At 37.9% G+C, this 17639-nt stretch overlaps 2 protein-coding genes across 2 annotated transcripts; both read left to right on the forward strand.

Annotated features, from left to right (window-relative positions):
- The first annotated feature begins 1401 nt into the window (after positions 1-1401).
- plekhj1 (pleckstrin homology domain containing, family J member 1) lies at positions 1402-6261 on the forward strand. Its single transcript, XM_042429578.1, has 6 exons — positions 1402-1797; positions 1992-2059; positions 3083-3149; positions 3408-3498; positions 4512-4575; positions 5067-6261. Exons 1-6 carry the CDS (start codon positions 1704-1706, stop codon positions 5157-5159), a joined length of 477 nt encoding a protein of 158 aa, XP_042285512.1. The 5' UTR covers positions 1402-1703; the 3' UTR covers positions 5160-6261.
- Positions 6262-7498: 1237 nt separating this feature from the next.
- LOC121909351 (fizzy-related protein homolog) lies at positions 7499-15887 on the forward strand. Its single transcript, XM_042429858.1, has 14 exons — positions 7499-7686; positions 8575-8648; positions 9139-9267; positions 9469-9532; positions 10641-10771; positions 10878-10963; positions 11058-11241; positions 11577-11642; positions 12052-12154; positions 12289-12473; positions 12604-12837; positions 13306-13410; positions 13869-13961; positions 14326-15887. Exons 2-14 carry the CDS (start codon positions 8580-8582, stop codon positions 14365-14367), a joined length of 1491 nt encoding a protein of 496 aa, XP_042285792.1. The 5' UTR covers positions 7499-7686; positions 8575-8579; the 3' UTR covers positions 14368-15887.
- Positions 15888-17639: the final 1752 nt, after the last annotated feature.

The raw sequence follows: 17639 nt of genomic DNA on the forward strand, positions 1-17639 counted from the left end.
TTGTGTTTCCTCAGACAGTGTTTCCCTGTTGAGCTGTGGTGAAATTATAGTAACAAAAAGAGGAACTTTGGCACTAAAAAGACTGACGTTGAAAAATATCTATTTGATTTGACTAATTAGGATGACTGATGCTTTATATTAGCTTCAGATAAACTTTTAAATATATTTTGGAACAGACGGAGGCTTGTGGATGGTTCCCATCACTTACATTGTAAGTGCATTATGAATTGCTCATTTGGGTGCCTGACTATTTTAAGAAAGAAGTGAAACTGTGAACCCGTCCTTTATAGCGACAGAGGGGTTTTTTCACTTTTTTCTACCCAATTGATTTTCCACTCTACAGTCCATCCACCCCCTCATTTTTAAAGACATCCCTCCTATCTCTTGCTGCAATTTTGGAAGACATTATGGCTCCATGCACAGCAAAATGCTGCTGAATCAGGTGTTTCTCAGGTCATGGACAACACATTTCAGATGAGACAAGACTGGAGCACACTGATTGATTTGCAGCCTTTAAGAGTGCAGACAGACCAATGTTTCGTGTCTTCATCAGAGTCAAAACCTGACCTTTCTTTGACTCTGATGAAGACACAGTAGTGTTGAAATGTTGGTCTGTTTGCACTTTTAAAGGCTGCAAATCAATCGGTGTGCTCCAGTCTTTTCTCATCTGAAATTCTCAAACAAACTTTTTGCAGCCGCGCCAAAGACACAAAATAAAACATAAAATAGATTTGATCAGTCCTCCTGTATAGTCTTTAATGAAGACCTATATGCTCTCCACTCATTTCCTCTCTGACAATATGACATTCAACACTTTCCTGCACTTTCCACTGTTTCCCAATTGACTTAGGCTCTACATAGCCCACCTGAACCTTTTATTAAAAATATTTAGAATATTTTACATAAATAAAACAAAACAATGTATTCATTTAAATTCCATAAAAGTTTTGTTTTTATTAATCAACAATGTCTTTCTTGTAAAAAGATATTCTTTGTGTTCACAGATGAGAATATACAGAAAATCACCAATTAATTTCCCACACTCTCACTTTTATTTATTTATTTTTTCCACATTCCTCCATCATTGTAAATATTGTGATGTGAGACAAATAAACAAATGAAATGTTAGTATTTTGTCCTTGATTTGGAAATTTGAAATGTGCTACCTTTTCATATTTTTGGGAACATGTAAATATTGAGACATGACATTTATCCATGTTTATATTAACCTGAAAACAAAGACTCTCTTTTTTATATCAACTTTTATGGTTCATAATCTTTAAATTATATAATTAAAACAGCACACAGTTTATTGTGCATACACTACTCAGTTAGTGTGTTTATGTAGCTACAATAACAGGACGTGTGAAAGTACTCTTTGCCTAATTTGACCCTGAACGGCTACCGTACCTACTATCACCACCGAGGAGTGTCACTGCTGCCAGCTGATAGCAGTGTGTCCGGTGTGTGTAGCACGAAGCAGAAGTCCTTTTCCTGACCGCAGATATGAGCTGCAGCACTCCGTCACATCCCGAAAACATCAGATAGCGAGACAGCGACGTGTAACTGAGTTTCTACAACACAGTCACCGTTTTTCTCCACGGTGATCTGACTCCGTTAGCACGTTTTCGGTCGTGGAAATGTAGCCAGTTTCCCTGTTGACTTGTCTTCAACCTGCGTGTGTTACTGCGTCAGTGATCGTGATGCGTTTCAACGAGAAGGAGCTGGTGTGTCTGAGCCGCCAGCCCTCAGAGATGGCTGCTGAACTGGGGATGCGAGGACCCAAGAAAGGAGACGGTACTTATTAAATCACTTACTTCCGTTTCATGTAACGTGGGCAGCAGCAGCTGTTAACGTCAGCAACAAATGGAGATATAATGTCTGTGTCTTTCATCACCTGTGGTAACAATACTGCACTGTATGTTTGTGTGTGTGTGTAGTCTGATCAATTTCATCTCAGTTCCCTTTTTTTTTTTGTTGTTATCATACAGTTGTAAAGAAGAGGCTGGTGAAACTCGTCGTTAACTTCCTCTTCTATTTCCGGACTGATGAGGAGGAGGTGACTAATATTTGAACACCTGTACTGTTTATTCTGCTTTTACTGTCACAGCAAATGTCCTTTTATTCTTTGTATGCACTCTGTCTACCTCATGATGATGGATTGAGTTAGGGCTGGGCGATATGGACCAAATCAAATATCGCAATATTTTTGACCAAATACCTGCGACAGTATTGTAGGGATGACCACTGGTGCTTTCACAAAATATTTACACAATGATAAATAATCATCAGTAATGTGGATATAATGACTAAGTAGGTAAAGGCAAATAATAGAACAGCTAGAACAGTCTGGTAAGTTCAGAAAATTACATCACTTTACTGTAATGCAGCCTTTAAAATCAGAAAAAGAACACTTATGCCATATCATGATAGTACGATATCCAAAATCTAAGACGATATATAGTCTCATGTCATGATAGTGATATAATATTGATATATTGCCCAGCCATAGATTTAATTGTTTCTCTGTCAAAGAACAGGTTCACATATTTTTCAAGTGTGTCCTAAAACAACAGTCAGGAGCCCAAATAAACATTCAAATAGGTTTTTCTTGCTCTTATCATTCCTCCTGTTCATACTGACCATTAGAAGATCCATTCATAATGCACTTACAGTGTAAGTGATGGGAGCCAAAATCCACAGTTCTCCTTCAGTGCCAAAATGTATTTAAAAGTTTATCTGAAGCTAATATTAAGCTTCAGCTGTCCAAATGAATCAAATCAAGTAGAAAGTAAACAGTCTTTTAAGTGCCAAAGTTCCTCTTTTTGATACTATACTTCCACCGCAGCTCAACAGGGAAACACTGTCTGAGGGAATTTGATGCTAAAAAGACTGTAAATGTAGCAGATATCCACTTGATATGACTAACTAACAGGAGGAATGATTACAGTGAGGAAAACCTCCTTCAGTGTTCATATTTGGGCACCTGGCTGTTGTTTTAAGACAGAGCTGAAAAATTGTGAACCTATCCTTTAATAACACCAAATGTTGAATCGAAATTAAATAATCTTTTATTTGTCAGCCAATTGGAGCTTTGCTGTTGGAGCAGTGTCGGGTGGAGAGGGAGGACAGCCAGACCTTCTCTATTGGTGAGCTGCAGTTTACACGTTATTCATCCAGCAGAATGGATCAAACTGCTTTGTTAATATGTCACTGAACAGCAACACTGAAATGTACCAAAGTCCATCACTGATGCCTCAATATTTCTGTCACTGTTTGTGCATTTGCATTATGTATCTCTATTTAAGTGTGTGTGTGTGTGTGTGTGTGTGTGTGTGTGTGTGTGTGTGTGTGTGTGTGTGTGTGTGTGTGTGTGTCTGTCTGTCTGTCTGTCTGTCTGTTTGTAGCATTTCTGGACGAGGCAGAGAGGAAGTATCTGTTTGAGTGTGACTCGGAAGAGCAGTGTGGGGAGTGGATAGACTGCATTATCAAGGCCAGGTTGGACTGCTTCTGTTTTCTTTTTCCATCTTGTTACAACATACGCAAAGGTTTACATTTGCCTTGAGACCTGTCAATAACTAATCAATCAATTGAGAGACAATAAATTGATTCAAAAATCAACAAATTATGTTGTCATATATCAAGTAAAAATACAGAAACGTATTAAAATATATTTCTGTTTTATGGCTATTGGTCACAGTGCAATTTAAAACATAACTTTAGGCACAGACACTTTGTGATGAGCATTTGCCTGTATTTTTATATTTATTCTAGAAAATAACATAAATAGTGATGAGTTGCAGCAGCTTGGGTCGTATTGTTACATTATTTGATGCATAACACAGATTCGGGGTCATAGTTTGACATGTGATATGATGATATGTGGCCGTATATATTTAAACATTCATACATATTGTTTATGGTCGTTGAATAATGTAAAAGAAAACAAAAGACAGTATTTCTCCACAGTAATAACAAGACAATAGGCATGTGAATGAATATTGTAGACTCAAGGACTTTGTGTTCTCTACAGGAGAGTCCTGTATATTAACACGTCTGCAGTCAGTGACAAACACTTTGACATTGGTTGAGGCTCTGGCAGGTTTTGACTTGCAGCAAGATGCTATTTGAACGCTGCTACAGTAGTAAACTCTCATGGGTGAAACCGTCACAAATGAATGATGTAGCTGTTTCCAGAGAAACAATGTCACAAGTCAACAATGTGACTTCAGTTAAACAGTTTGGAACAGATCCATAGCTAATTGAGCCTGTCCGGTGTTAATGTTTACTGGGAAAACCATAATAATCCCAATACAGGACAGTGTCAAAGCTTTCTTGGTGGAACATGAATTTTTGTATAACTTTTCTGTGTTAAGATGGTAATAAAGCTGTAATGATTTGGTTCATAGAATGTACTGAACTGAAACAAGTCACATACTGAACCCAACACCCAAGTTGAGCAATTTGTGGCCCTCAAATGCATAATCAAGTTGTTATTTCATCTCTTGCAGTTACGAGTTCATGAGGAAGAACCTTATATTCTATAGAACAGAGATCCACAGACTTACTGGCAAGGTGAGACCCTTCACAACAGCATGTCAGTGCACTAAATGCCACACAGATGCTGCTTCTGTCCAACAGTGTCATACCAGGAATGGTTTCCCAGTTACTAAGGATGATCCACTATAACCTCTATGTGAACTGCTCTCAGTGATAGCACGTTAGTCTGAAATAGTTCTCAATTAATTTCATTTGACAATCTGGAGAGAAATTGAGTTTTTCAAATGTAAATTTTGGATGCTGTGAGAGCCACCAGTGAAATCCAGCTCATTTCCACAGTATTGAGGTGGAGGCAGAAGTCTTCAAAGTAGAAGAGATCTCTAAAGGTCACCAACATCAAACCCAAACTTTTTATATGGCTGGATGTTTTTTCTGTTTGTCTGCGTCTTTGTGAACTAACCATTTAATATAAAGTGTACTTTTGCTTCAATAACTGAGAATTCGCTCTGCACACCCTGAGCTGTTGTTTTCTTACAGTCTTTACTCATCGTCTGCGTTCTCCACAGGACCCGCTGGAGCAGTACGGTATATCAGACGAAACTCGCTTCCAAGTCAGCAACGGCCTGCAGCTTAAGCAGAGAGATACCTCCTCTCTGTAGACCAGCGCCCTGTGTCCAGATGTTCTCTGTCTTCATTTTAGTTCATTCCAACATCACTGGCTTGAAAACAGAGGCGTTACCATAAGCACACTAGCTTTTTAGATTGTCACTGCTCTGAATGTATTTAGTGTTGCTGTAAATTTACAGAGAGGCTCTTATGCAGATAACAGGGTATCTTAGGCCATGTATTATTTCTGTTATCTCATTGTCACTCAGTACAGGTAACACGGGGCTTTGGAAAATTGTACTTTCCTTTTTAGGTTTATGGGATTTTTCACACTCTGCTTGACAGGTTGACTGCCTGTATAAAACGTCTCTTATATACTATGTTTTCTACTAGACATGCTGTAATTTTAGGCAATGTGATTCAGGAAGCATTTGTTCAGGAGATCTGGCGTTGTGCCCTGTCTCAGGACTGTTAGCACTAAAAGCAAGACTTCCTTAAACAAGAATCAATCCAGGATATATTAACATTTGGTGCAAACCAATTTGGGAGTATTAACTGTCTTCATTTGAACTGCATGGGCCCTTTGATCTGCTGAGTTGAGCCACACATTGTACTCAGTTTTTGCTTGTGAGAAAAAAGACCTTTAGTTGTCCCAATATGTATTTATCATTTAGCCCATTTAGATTATTTAGTTTTTAAAAACTATACTTTTGCACATAGTACTTTACTGGGAGTTTTTTTTTTAAATTAGAATTTCAATCATGTACTTGAATCTACTGTACCTTTTCTGTGGCACTTTGAATGCAGTTCCTTTAGGTAAGCTGTTGGACCATGCTGGGATACCAGGCTCCTGACATGTTTGGTTTGTAAATGATCACACTATCTGTCAGTGTAGCTATAACAGAATTGCAGCTTATCATGAGCTCAAATTTTGCTCTCAACTACATTTCATTATAAGGCGTTGCTGTATCAAATTGGTAAAATATTTATTTCAGTAGTCAGGAGTTTACCCACAAAGAGGATATGTCATTGAATGTGTGTTTGTTTTCAAACTTGTGTTCAGTCTGTTTTTACTTCATGTTAGATTGTATTTGTTTCACTGCCTTTTCAGTTCTATAGGTTATCTTTTTTACTAATAAAGCCATTTGAAAGATACATGGATACAGTTTATCTGTTAACAAAGATGAAGATATTTGTGTCACAACAAAATGTTACATGTTGCTTTACACTCTGTGTCTAATGAAGCACTGGCTTCATCACACAGAGTACGGGCTAATACGGAGGTCCATTTGTGCCCCATTAAGCAATGTGCAAATCTGGATAAAACAATAGATAGAACAATAGATAAACTCATAATGAGGTGACTCATAATCAGCTTGAGATTTTTCATTTGTGACAAGAAGTGCTGTCAGTCATTTCCTGGTTTGTGCCACTTATGCTGACTTTGCAAGTTTGTGCTTCACATGTTTATACCCAGTGGTGGAAAATAACTAAGAACATTGTACAAGTATTGCACTTAAGTACAATTTTAAGGTACTTGTACTTTACTCAAGTATTTCCATTTTATGCTACTTCATACTTCCACTCCACTACATTTATCTGACAGCTTTAGTTACTTTTCAGATGAAGATTTGACACAGCTTTTAAAATACAACACATTGTTAAAGATGAAACTGGCAGTTTCCAACCTTTTTGGCTTTTGACATGTTAGAAAAAGTAGTGTGTAGTCAGGGTCACATTTCAGATGTCTATGTGTTGTTAACAGCTCCACCAAATAGTGATTTTTCCCTCTAAACTTCTCACATTGTTTCATTTCAATAAATGTTCAAATGATCAAATATTTCACCAAAAATCAAAGATTAGAGAAAAAACCCCAAAACTGAAAACAGATTTGTGTATCAGAACTTTGTTTTTTCTTCTTTCCTCTCCCATTAATCATCTCACAACCCCTCAGATTTATCTGGTGACCCTTTGGAGGGGCCTGACCCCTAGATTGGGAACCAGTGGACTAAACTAGCTAACTATATAAAGTAGATCAAACTAGCTCCACCTCCAGCAGCTACAACAGTAACATGCTGCTTACACACTGATGCTTCAGCATTAATAATCTAATGATGTCATATGTAATAATTTATCAGTCTGAGGGACAAAATGAGTACTTTTACTTTAATACTTGTGTACCTTTACAAGATATGTAGGGTTTTTCATGCAGGACTTTTACTTATAAGGGAGTATTTTTACATTCTTGCATTTGTACTTATACTTCTTCCATCAATGTTTGTACTTTCTTGTTGAGAATAGATTCAGAGCTCAGTGGTAACAGTGTTCGGCACCGTACTGATGCATTGTGACACGTTTCCTTGGCAACGCCGAATGTGTGATTCAAAAATATCGACGTCACATCCTTCCCGTGATGCTTAGCGAACACAAATTGAACGCTCGGCAAAAGAAAACATTTGTATTTTGTATGCCGTTTTTGAGATTAAAACTGTATAAAACAAAAAACATTTCATCTGGAATTGACACTGCTGGGAAACAGCAATTCATCGGCTCGTAACGGGTAGAGTTTATCAGGGCACGGTAGGTGTTAATTCAAGTGTAGATTGTGAACAAACAATGTTGCTAATACGTTAGCCAGGCAGCTATCGTATCTTTACGTTAGGTCAGCTAGCGTTAGCATTAGCTTGGCTCTGTATGCTGGATGATTGGATTATTTGTTTTTTTAATCATTTTAATGTTACGATTTCAAATCAGTGACAACTGCCACATTGTCTTTTTTTAATTTAATGGAAACAACAAGCAAATACCTGCTGTTAGAGTGGATTTACGGTCGTAAGTTGCGAGTTTTCTCAAAGATAATTTAAGTGCTGTTGTTAGCAGAAGACTGAACCCACCCGCAGCCGATCATGTGCACTGTAACTAATGTCATTGTCTTGTAACACATTTGTCCATTGTTAGCTAGTTAAAGTGGGATTTAAATCGTCCGTATTATCCGTATCGATTGTTTTTTATGCCATGAATCGTGAAAGAGCTTTGTTGTTAGCACCACAGAGCAATTGCCATGTCAGATTTCTCCTAAGATTAGATTAGAATTGATAGATAGATAGATAGATGATACTCTTTTTTTTCCTCCAATAATGACAAGCTCTAGTGCAACAAGAAAATGCACATTTTCTCAGTCTGCCACTGGTAGTTTAAGCTGTATCATTTATTTACTGTGTAATGTTAAGAAATAAATTGAACATTAGGCCTATATCTTAGTTTGCTTATTATTTTTTGAGTTGAAAAAGACTGAGCTCTCTAGTAAAGCACAACAGTAGCTATTAGATAATTGCAAAAAATATCACTTTTCCACATTGCTAGTCGACATCTGCTCTATGGTAAGTGGCTTTTACCGACCTGTCATGTGATGTGTGCATTCAGGAAATTGTGATATGATTGTGTTATCGGTCTCATTGTTTTTTTCAGGCATCATGGATCAGGACTATGAGTGCAGGCTGCTCAGGCAGATAAACATCCAAAATGAGAATGCAAGCCCAATAGTAAGTAAATAATACACACCCTGCATTGCTTTGTCTGTTATGTTTGTTACTAGCATGTACAGAAGCTGCATTTCCTCTTGAACTGAAACTAAACATAAAGTTCCTTATCTAACTGTGGTTTCAAGTCTTGACAAGTATTACTAGTATCATGAGGTAATCATCCTAACTGTAGCATGATAATGGCCAGCAAAAGACTTAAGGTAGGTAGAAAAGGCGTGTTAGTCTCCATGTGTTAGAGGAATAAACGGTTTAACGGCACAGTCTCTTTCATTTGACGGTGTCATTAGTGTTGAGTGAAAACATGACCTCACCAGCCCAATGACTGGGTTTTTGTGAATGTTGCCTCCTGTTGTTAACACCTCAAACAAATGCACCATCTGCCGCCTAAATGTTCTCCTGTTTTGTTATCGAGTTTTCTAGTCGCTGTCCAATGGCTTGTTTGTGTTTGGCTCCTGGTCAGAAATGGTTTCTCCTCTCCTCCTTTGTGCAGAAATCTTTAGGAGTGGTGCGAGCTCTGACACCCACCAGCTCCCCCTTGTCCTCCCCTAGCAAGCATGGCGATCGTTTCATTCCCTCCCGGGCCGGAGCCAACTGGAGTGTCAACTTCCACCGCATCAATGTGAGTCTGCTGCAATACACCAGGGATATAAGTGTTACTCCTACCAAAAGGACAGTGTTCTCAAGATCGGAGTGTTGATTTATGGCTAATAAAGAAAAAAAACTAACCCTGTGCCTTTTATTTCAGTTTTTTTGTCTTGATGGTAAGTGTTTTAAGATTTGGTTGAGAATAATCATTTATTTATTTTATTTTCTGAAATAGGAAATTGAAAAGTCGCACAATCAAAACAGGAAAACCAAAGATGGCACAACAGACAGCAACAAAGGTAATTTTATATCATAATTTGATGTCTTGCAATATGTTGTGGATACACTGGCACTAATATCAAGAAAGATTCTGTTCTCAGACTGAGACTTACTTTACTGCAGACATCTGAATTCTAACTTGTTCTGCTTTCATTCAGCCATTTGTCAGTCACGACATTTAAGTGATGGATATACATGAATATAGCGCTGCTACAATTAGTTGATCAGTATTTTGTAAGTATTTTGCTAATTGATTGATTGATTTAGTTCTTTTTTTAAAGCAAAAATGCCCCAAATTTGCTGGTTTCAGCCTCTCAAATGTGATGATTTAATGCTTTTCTTTCTCAAACATGACAGTAAACTGAAAATCTTTGGGTCAGACAAAACAAGACATCTGAAGATGATACCTTTGACTCTGGAAAAAAAATAACAGCCATTTTCACTATTTTCTGACAGTCTATAGACAAAATGATTAACCGAGAAAATATCGGCAGATTAATCATAACTGAAAATAGGACATACTGTAAGTAGTTGCAGCCCTACATGAGTACATATATTATTTTGTGTTAAAAACACTCTGGATGAAAGTACTTGATAATGCAGTGAATGCTTGGAGTTTATGGTTGATTCCTGTTTTAGAAAACATTTCACCATTTTAGAGGCGTATTTTTCTTTTCACTTTCACAGCTACTGTGATGTATTGAAGATGACTGCCTTGCAATATATTGTATATTGCAGAATCACCTGTATTATAACACCTTATCGTAGGAGAATTATGATAGTAATGTATCTTGAGTTATCCTGTGATTCTCAGCCCAAAAAGAGATTAAAAAAAAAAAAGTCTTCTCTTCTGTAGCTGCACATTTGGCCCACGTCTTTTTTGGCTCATTTCCACAGGTATCTCTGTCTGTTCCAGTCAAACTTGATAATTTGACCTTCTCGTGTTTACTAAGTCTGGACAGGCTCATGGAAACTGGAGATAAGCGCTAAACAAAGCTCAGTGAGAAATTCTCCCTGATCTTTAGAGATGTGAGAGAGCTAAGAAATTGCAGAGGGAGCACAGTGTTTGAACTTAATCATTTCAGCAGCCCGGTTTGATTTCCCCTCTGTCTCTTCCTCTGTCTTCAGCGGACGGTCTGGCTTACTCAGCTCTGCTGAAGAACGAGCTGCTGGGGGCAGGCATCGAAAAAGTCCAGGACCCCCAGTCTGAAGACCGCCGCCTGCAGCCATCTACACCAGCCAAGAGGAGCCTTTTTAGTGTAAGAAATGTTAAAATAGCTGTAAATGTTAATGTATGAGTTTTATATGTTTTTTTTTTTGTTTTTTTTAAATCTGCATCAGTAATCATCTGCTTGTGTTTTGCAGTATTCTGTAAGTACTAAGAGGGCTCTTCCTGAAGAGGATGGAAACACAGTCTCTCCTTATTCTCTATCACCTGTCAGTAGCAACAGGTAATATTTTTTCCCTGTCATCACTTGAGTGTTATCTCTTCAACTGAGAAGACGACGTATCATATTCCTCATTATGTTGTCTTGTGCATTGCAGCCAGAAACTGCTACGGTCGCCAAGGAAACCAACACGCAAAATTTCCAAAATTCCATTCAAAGTTCTGGACGCTCCAGAGCTTCAGGACGATTTCTACCTCAACCTAGTCGACTGGTCCTCTCTGAATGTGCTCAGTGTTGGACTGGGTACCTGCGTATACCTGTGGAGTGCCTGCACCAGCCAGGTGTGTGTGTGTGTGTGTGTGTGTGTGTGTGTGTGTGTGTGTGTGTGTGTGTGTGTGTGTGTGTGTGTGTGTGTGTGTGTGTGTGTGTGTGTGTGTGTGTGTGTGTGTGTGTGTGTGTGTGTGTGTGTGTGTGTGTGTGTGTGTGAGAGATCTGTTGATTGAGTGTAGTGAGCAAACCTCCAGCTGTAAAAATATGTCTAAGAGTAAAAGGTTTAGACCTTTCTATTTGTCAGTTATGTTTCACTGGTTGAGCATCAAACATATTAGCTCATGTAAAAAAAAAAAAGGATTTAATTGGATGTACGTGCTAATCTGTTTCCTCTCCATCTTTTTAGGTGACCCGTCTATGTGACCTTTCTGTAGAAGGAGATTCTGTAACATCAGTGGGCTGGTCAGAGCGGGTGGGTTTTTCCTGTCGTCTTTTATTATTTTTAAAGCTGTTGTCAAGTTGCATTAAAACGCACCCAAATAAGGTTGAATTAGAATCTGCACACACAACTCTGTTCACATTTTACTGATTAAGCAGGCAACTGTCACTTTGACCTAACAAAGATCCATCATGGATCAAGTCTGTCACTTGATGTTTAATAGAGATGTAAAAGGAGTTTCTGTTTGCAGACTTTGTTTTAACCTTTAAAAATGTGTGCTCTTATATTTTTAGACTGTACCTGAATAATCCATACTTGCTGTTATTTTTGTCACCTTGCAGCCTGTGAATCTGTGTGTTGCAGGTTGCAGCTACAGGGTATTTATTTTTCATAAATGCTCTTACGTGTCATTGTGCTGTTTTTATTTATTTTTTATTTTTAGGGTAACCTGGTGGCGGTGGGAACTCATAAAGGATATGTACAGATTTGGGATGCAGCAGCAGGGAAGAAGCTCTCTGTACTAGAAGGACATACAGCCAGAGTGGGTGAGTTGAGAGACAGTTACAGGAGTAGAATATTACTACATTCATTGATTTTCACACAGTTGTTTGGCATCATCTCTCATTCATGGTCGGTGAATCATCTTCCCTTCCATCTGCCTTTCATTGTCTGCCGCCAGGTGCATTGGCATGGAATGCGGATCAGCTGTCGTCTGGGAGCCGCGATAGGGTGATCCTGCAGAGGGACATCAGAGCCCCGCCTCTCCAGTCAGAGCGTCGTCTGCAAGGACACAGACAGGAAGTCTGTGGTCTTAAGTGGAGCACAGACCACCAGCTACTAGCGTCAGGTGGAAATGACAACAAAGTAAGCAGGAAGAGATTTTAATCTTTACTAGCATCTTATCAAAACTGCTTTTTCCAAATATACCACAGAAAATGACCAAAAACTTACCAGACACCTTCTCTTTCTCTACCTCCTCTCTTGTTGTCTATAGTTGCTTGTGTGGAACCACTCGAGCGTCCTCCCGGTGCAGCAGTACACAGAGCACTTGGCCGCGGTGAAGGCCATCGCCTGGTCTCCCCACCAGCACGGCCTGCTGGCCTCCGGAGGTGGCACCGCCGACCGCTGCATCCGCTTTTGGAACACTCTGACAGGCCAACCGCTGCAGTGCACCGACACTGGCTCTCAGGTGTGCAACCTGGCCTGGTCCAAGCACACCAACGAACTGGTGAGTCACCTGAGGCTACTGGTTTGGAGCGTGCAGTTGTGAAGTAGAATACATGCCTCTGTAAGTGTTTAAAATGCAGGGAAATGTACAATACAGTAATATACAAGAAACAGAATTTTTGGTCAGATGAAAAGATCAGTATAAATTTTGTCTGTGGAAGCTGCACACAGCATCTTAAAAGTCATGTTCTCAAAGTAAAGTTGACATTTTGACACATCATAGTAACTCTTGGATGAGACTTTGATGTATTGATGAGTCTAAAATACACACCATGTAAATAACAGTTTTTAAATTGCTGAAAGGCATATTATTTCCGCTAGCTTTTACCGCTAAGCTAAACACAGCCCTCTGCACTAGAAGCAGAGATATAATTAGTTTTTTTTTATCTTATTTGACAGGCAACAAGCTTGTGTGCCAATTGAACAATGTTGTTCTTCAGGAGGTAAACGTGTTGTTCTTTTTCTGCAGGTCAGCACACATGGGTATTCCCAGAACCAGATCCTGGTGTGGAAGTATCCCTCCCTCACTCAAGTAGCCAAACTTACGGGACATTCCTACAGAGTACTTTACCTGGTCAGTATATACTGTATGTTTTGATATGTGTCTGTCTGAAGAACATTATAGTCCCAATAGTCCCAATAGTCCCATAGTTATCATGGCAAACTAAAACTGAAATAGAGAAAACTATGTGCTAAAAACATAAATGGAAATGAAAATAAATATAAAAGCTAAATCTAATTAAAAAAGAAAAGAAAAAAGTGAATTATTTCTACATTTTTAGATTAATCTCAAATAAAGAAATGTCTAGATGAACTATATGTGCAGCTATAGAAACTGTTATTATGTTGCTGTAGAGTAAGTAAAACAAGCTCGTCCTGCTCTCTACATAACCTCCCACACTGAAAGGGAACTATAATGAATCTGAAAATGGCAACAAAAAAAAAAAAAAGAGGGAAAAAGTGATATACTGTTTGCCTAATTTCTGTGTTAGAAAGATTTCAGTGTATAATAATGAGTTACTGTATTTGCAGGCCATGTCCCCTGACGGAGAGGCCATTGTGACGGGGGCAGGAGATGAAACACTTCGCTTCTGGAACGTCTTTAGCAAGATGAGATCCACTAAGGTATTTATTCTCTCCATTTTCTTCCTTGTGTATTTTCATTATCTATTAATGTGCCCATTATCTTCACTATTAATTGCTTGGTATATAAAATATCAGAGTATAGTGAAAAATGTCTATAGCTGATTTGTTGAATTAAATGTCTTTTATTTGTCGGACCAACAGTCCAAAACTCAAGAGAGACTCAATTTGCTGCAATGGAAGACAAGAAAATGTACATGTTTGGCTGTTTTTTGCCTAAAAGTGACTCAAATTATTCATCAGCTATCAAAAATTGTTAATTTTATCTTGCAGCTCTAATTGAATCTGTTCTGTTTATAATATTACCTCACAGTATCTGTCGCTTCTGTCCTCCTTCCTCTTTCAGGAGTCGGTGTCAGTGTTGAACCTCTTCACCAGGATCCGGTAGTCGGCACACCTCTGTACTACGAGGGGAATAAAGACTGGAAGGGAATTTATTGTGTCAAGTCCGCGCTCTACATGATGAGCCCCTTCTTTTGAGTATTCGCCTCAGTAGTCGACAGAGGGCCCACTCGATTGGCCTTAGTTTAATTAGCGAAGTTGTAGCTGGAGGTGGGAGGAGCCGGTGACGTGCACAGCCTGAGTGTCGAGGGCAGAGGTGATACATACAAAAAGTATTCCACTTCCTCCTGGATGACGGAGCCGCTGCCTCCAACAGACCCGTGATCTCTGATGATGATGAGGAGAACTTTAGGGAGTTTGTCTCCCTACGTGATTATGTTTTGTTTACAGACTGAGTGTGTGCATACCTGCCAAATATTGAGTTTGTCCTTTTTGATTGTCTATTTATTTTCTTTTCTTTCTTCTTCTTCTTTTTTTTTTTTTTTTTTTACATATTTTAACATATATTATTACTAGTGTGTTTGTTTTGAAGGCTGGTAGGTTTTCTTTTATGTGTGTAATTGCAGTTTTTGGTCTGATCTGTGGAGTATGTCTGACTTTTTCCCTTCAAGGGTTAAGGTTTGCAGAAAAATGAAAACTTGTCATTTTGTATTTTACTGAGCGGCAATAACCTTACATGTTCACGCTGTACATACTGTAATCCTGCGCTGATCTGAGAATTGCTAATGGTTAAAAAGGACTGGAAAAAACAGGCCAGATCTCCTTTTTTTTTTTTTTTTTTTTTTTTTTTTTTTTTTTAAAGCTGACGTTAAGTTCATTTTAGTCTAATGATATGATATAAAGCAATGTTGGTAAACATTGTTTCATAATCGCTCAAGAAAAAAACAACCAACAGCATGCGGCACATCTTAGAAGAAAAAAAAAATTCTAAATATAATTCACATGAAAAATGCTGTGTAGCCGCCACATTTTGCTTTTTGTGTGACTTGTGTGGAAGCTTTTCTCTCATCTTGTTTCCTTAAATTCTTAATAAGAAAAATCAGGCAAAAGGAAAATTAAAAGAAAAACTCGTTGGCTTATCAGTGCAGTCTGTAACAGCAACTGAAGCACACAGTAAAAACATTTGGGATTCAGTCAGACAGTGAAATGCTGCTCTGTGCTGCGTCTGCTAAGATATTCAAGCCGAGGGCACTTGTCTTTTGCTACTTCAGATCATTTCTGTCTTTTGAGGTGTGATGCTGTTTTTTGTAAGAAACTTTCATATCATCTGCAACCTTCTCCCCCTTCCATCCCATAATTTTTATTTCCTTAATTCCCACTTTGAATGTTGAGCCAACTAGTGTGCCACATTTAAATGAACACTATTTATTTGTGTTGTGTAGAAAGGTTGTTGTACAGCGATGGCATGTTTGTTGACTAATGTTATCTGAGGGACGCTGAGGAGCAGTTTAATGCCACTTGAAAATCAAGACGATGCTGCCAACTTGAATTACAGAAAGAATGTTAAAAAAATATTAATATTTCTGTACTGAGAGATAATCAACAATTAAATGATCATATCTTGTACATTATGTCTCAGCTGTTTTATTTTCCTGTAAGTAGACAAAATGTAACATTAAGTAAAAGAGGCTGTATCTGCGTTACACTTCGTTCTAGCCCAGGCTCTCTGATAGGATGGCTGATGTTCAATTTGTCAACAAATCCCATAAAATGACTAAAACCAATAATGTGTAATTTTAGGTTAAAAATATGAAGTTAGATTTTGAAACAATTGAGCTCTATAGAATAAGCTAATAAGATTACTATGTTTTAGTCAGATCAATTAATTGTTGTTTTGGGTCTTTTTGTTGAATCTGTTGACAATGAGAAAAATATAAAATATTTCAGACTTACCTTTTAACCCTTTTCTTGATTCCGTTTTAGATCCAAACAAATAATCCAACAAGTTTTTGTCTTGCTTGTCAAGAGCCATTTATTATTTAAAAAAAATCATATAAAATCTATTGATCTATTTATTAGCTCTATTTGTGATACATCTTGAGTAGAGCTGCAACTAACAATTTTCATTATAGATTAATCTGTCGATCACCCCGTACTGCTCTCCCTTCACTGGTTACCAGTGAAATACAGAATTGATTTTATGATTCTTGTATTTGTCTTTAAAGCTCTGAATATTTTTGGCACCAGCCTCCAACTCAGGTCTCTCTATTCCACGTTCCCAGTCAAAATCATAAAGGTGACAGAGCTTTTTCCAACACTGCTCCCAGACTGTGGAACAGTTTGCCCTTCACCGTCAGATCTCCCCCATCTATCACCACTTTTAAATCCCAGCTAAAGACTCATCTTTATAGAATCAGTTTTGAGTCCTCCTAATTTTTTTGTAGCATGATAAAACTGTTAACTGTGTCTGTTACAATTTACTTATCTCTTTATTTTATTTTGCTTTAATTACTTGAAATTATTTGACTGTATTTTATATTTTTCTGTAAGGTTCTTTGGTCAACTCCTGTTTTTAAATGTGCTCTATGAATAGATTTGACTTAATTATATTCTCAATTAATCAATTAGTCATTTGGTCTAAAAAATGTCAGAAAATGGTGAAACATGTCGATCAATGTTTCCCAAAGCTCAAGGTGACATCCTCAAATGTCTTGTTTTGTCCAGACCAGCAGTCCACAACCCAAAGATATTCAGTTTACTATCATAGTGGACTAAAGAAACCAGAAAATATTCACATTTGAGAAGAAAATTATGACATTTTTTCTTTCCTGTTGATCAACTCATCGTTGCAGCTCTACTCTTGAGGTTCTGACATCAAGATTGGAAAACTGTGTTCTGTCTTCATTTTGTCATGCAAAACATTGTGTTTCAGACAGATAAATACGTCATATGAGCCATAAATATGAGCTTCATTTTCATGTTCCCATGATAGTCTTCTGATTAATATAAATACAAATTGGTTATTTTAATTTATTTATTGTTTGGCCACTATGAGCCGCCTAAACAGTTTCAATGCTCATGGGCATAAAAGCGACTTACACCATTCTTCCAAAAGATGTTCCTTCATGTGGTTTTGATGATGGTATTGGAAACTGCTGTTTCTAGTATAAGTCGAAAATCTTCCATATATAGTACAGTACAGTATATACTATTGTGTTGGGATCTGGAGACTGAAGGCCACAACATAATATACAGACACAGAAGTGGGTCTTTGTGTTCTTTATGGAAGCATTTGTAGACTTTATGTTTCTCCAGTCATGTATTCAGGTTTTTCTTTAACTTATCACCCATCTGAACATCTTCCAGCAGGTGTGACTC

The sequence above is a fragment of the Thunnus maccoyii genome, chromosome 12 (genome assembly GCF_910596095.1).
Source record: "Thunnus maccoyii chromosome 12, fThuMac1.1, whole genome shotgun sequence".
NCBI lineage: Eukaryota > Metazoa > Chordata > Actinopteri > Scombriformes > Scombridae > Thunnus > Thunnus maccoyii.

Coding starts and splice junctions, on each gene's coding strand:
- plekhj1 (XM_042429578.1), top strand. CDS start 1,704: ATGCGTTTCAACGAGAAGGAGCTGGTGTGTCTGAGCCGCCAGCCCTCA. Junction 1,798..1,991: donor AGGACCCAAGAAAGGAGACG/GTACTTATTAAA, acceptor GTTATCATACAG/TTGTAAAGAAGAGGCTGGTG. Junction 2,060..3,082: donor TCCGGACTGATGAGGAGGAG/GTGACTAATATT, acceptor TTTATTTGTCAG/CCAATTGGAGCTTTGCTGTT.
- LOC121909351 (XM_042429858.1), top strand. CDS start 8,580: ATGGATCAGGACTATGAGTGCAGGCTGCTCAGGCAGATAAACATCCAA. Junction 12,474..12,603: donor CAGGTGGAAATGACAACAAA/GTAAGCAGGAAG, acceptor TGTTGTCTATAG/TTGCTTGTGTGGAACCACTC. Junction 13,411..13,868: donor CCTACAGAGTACTTTACCTG/GTCAGTATATAC, acceptor CTGTATTTGCAG/GCCATGTCCCCTGACGGAGA.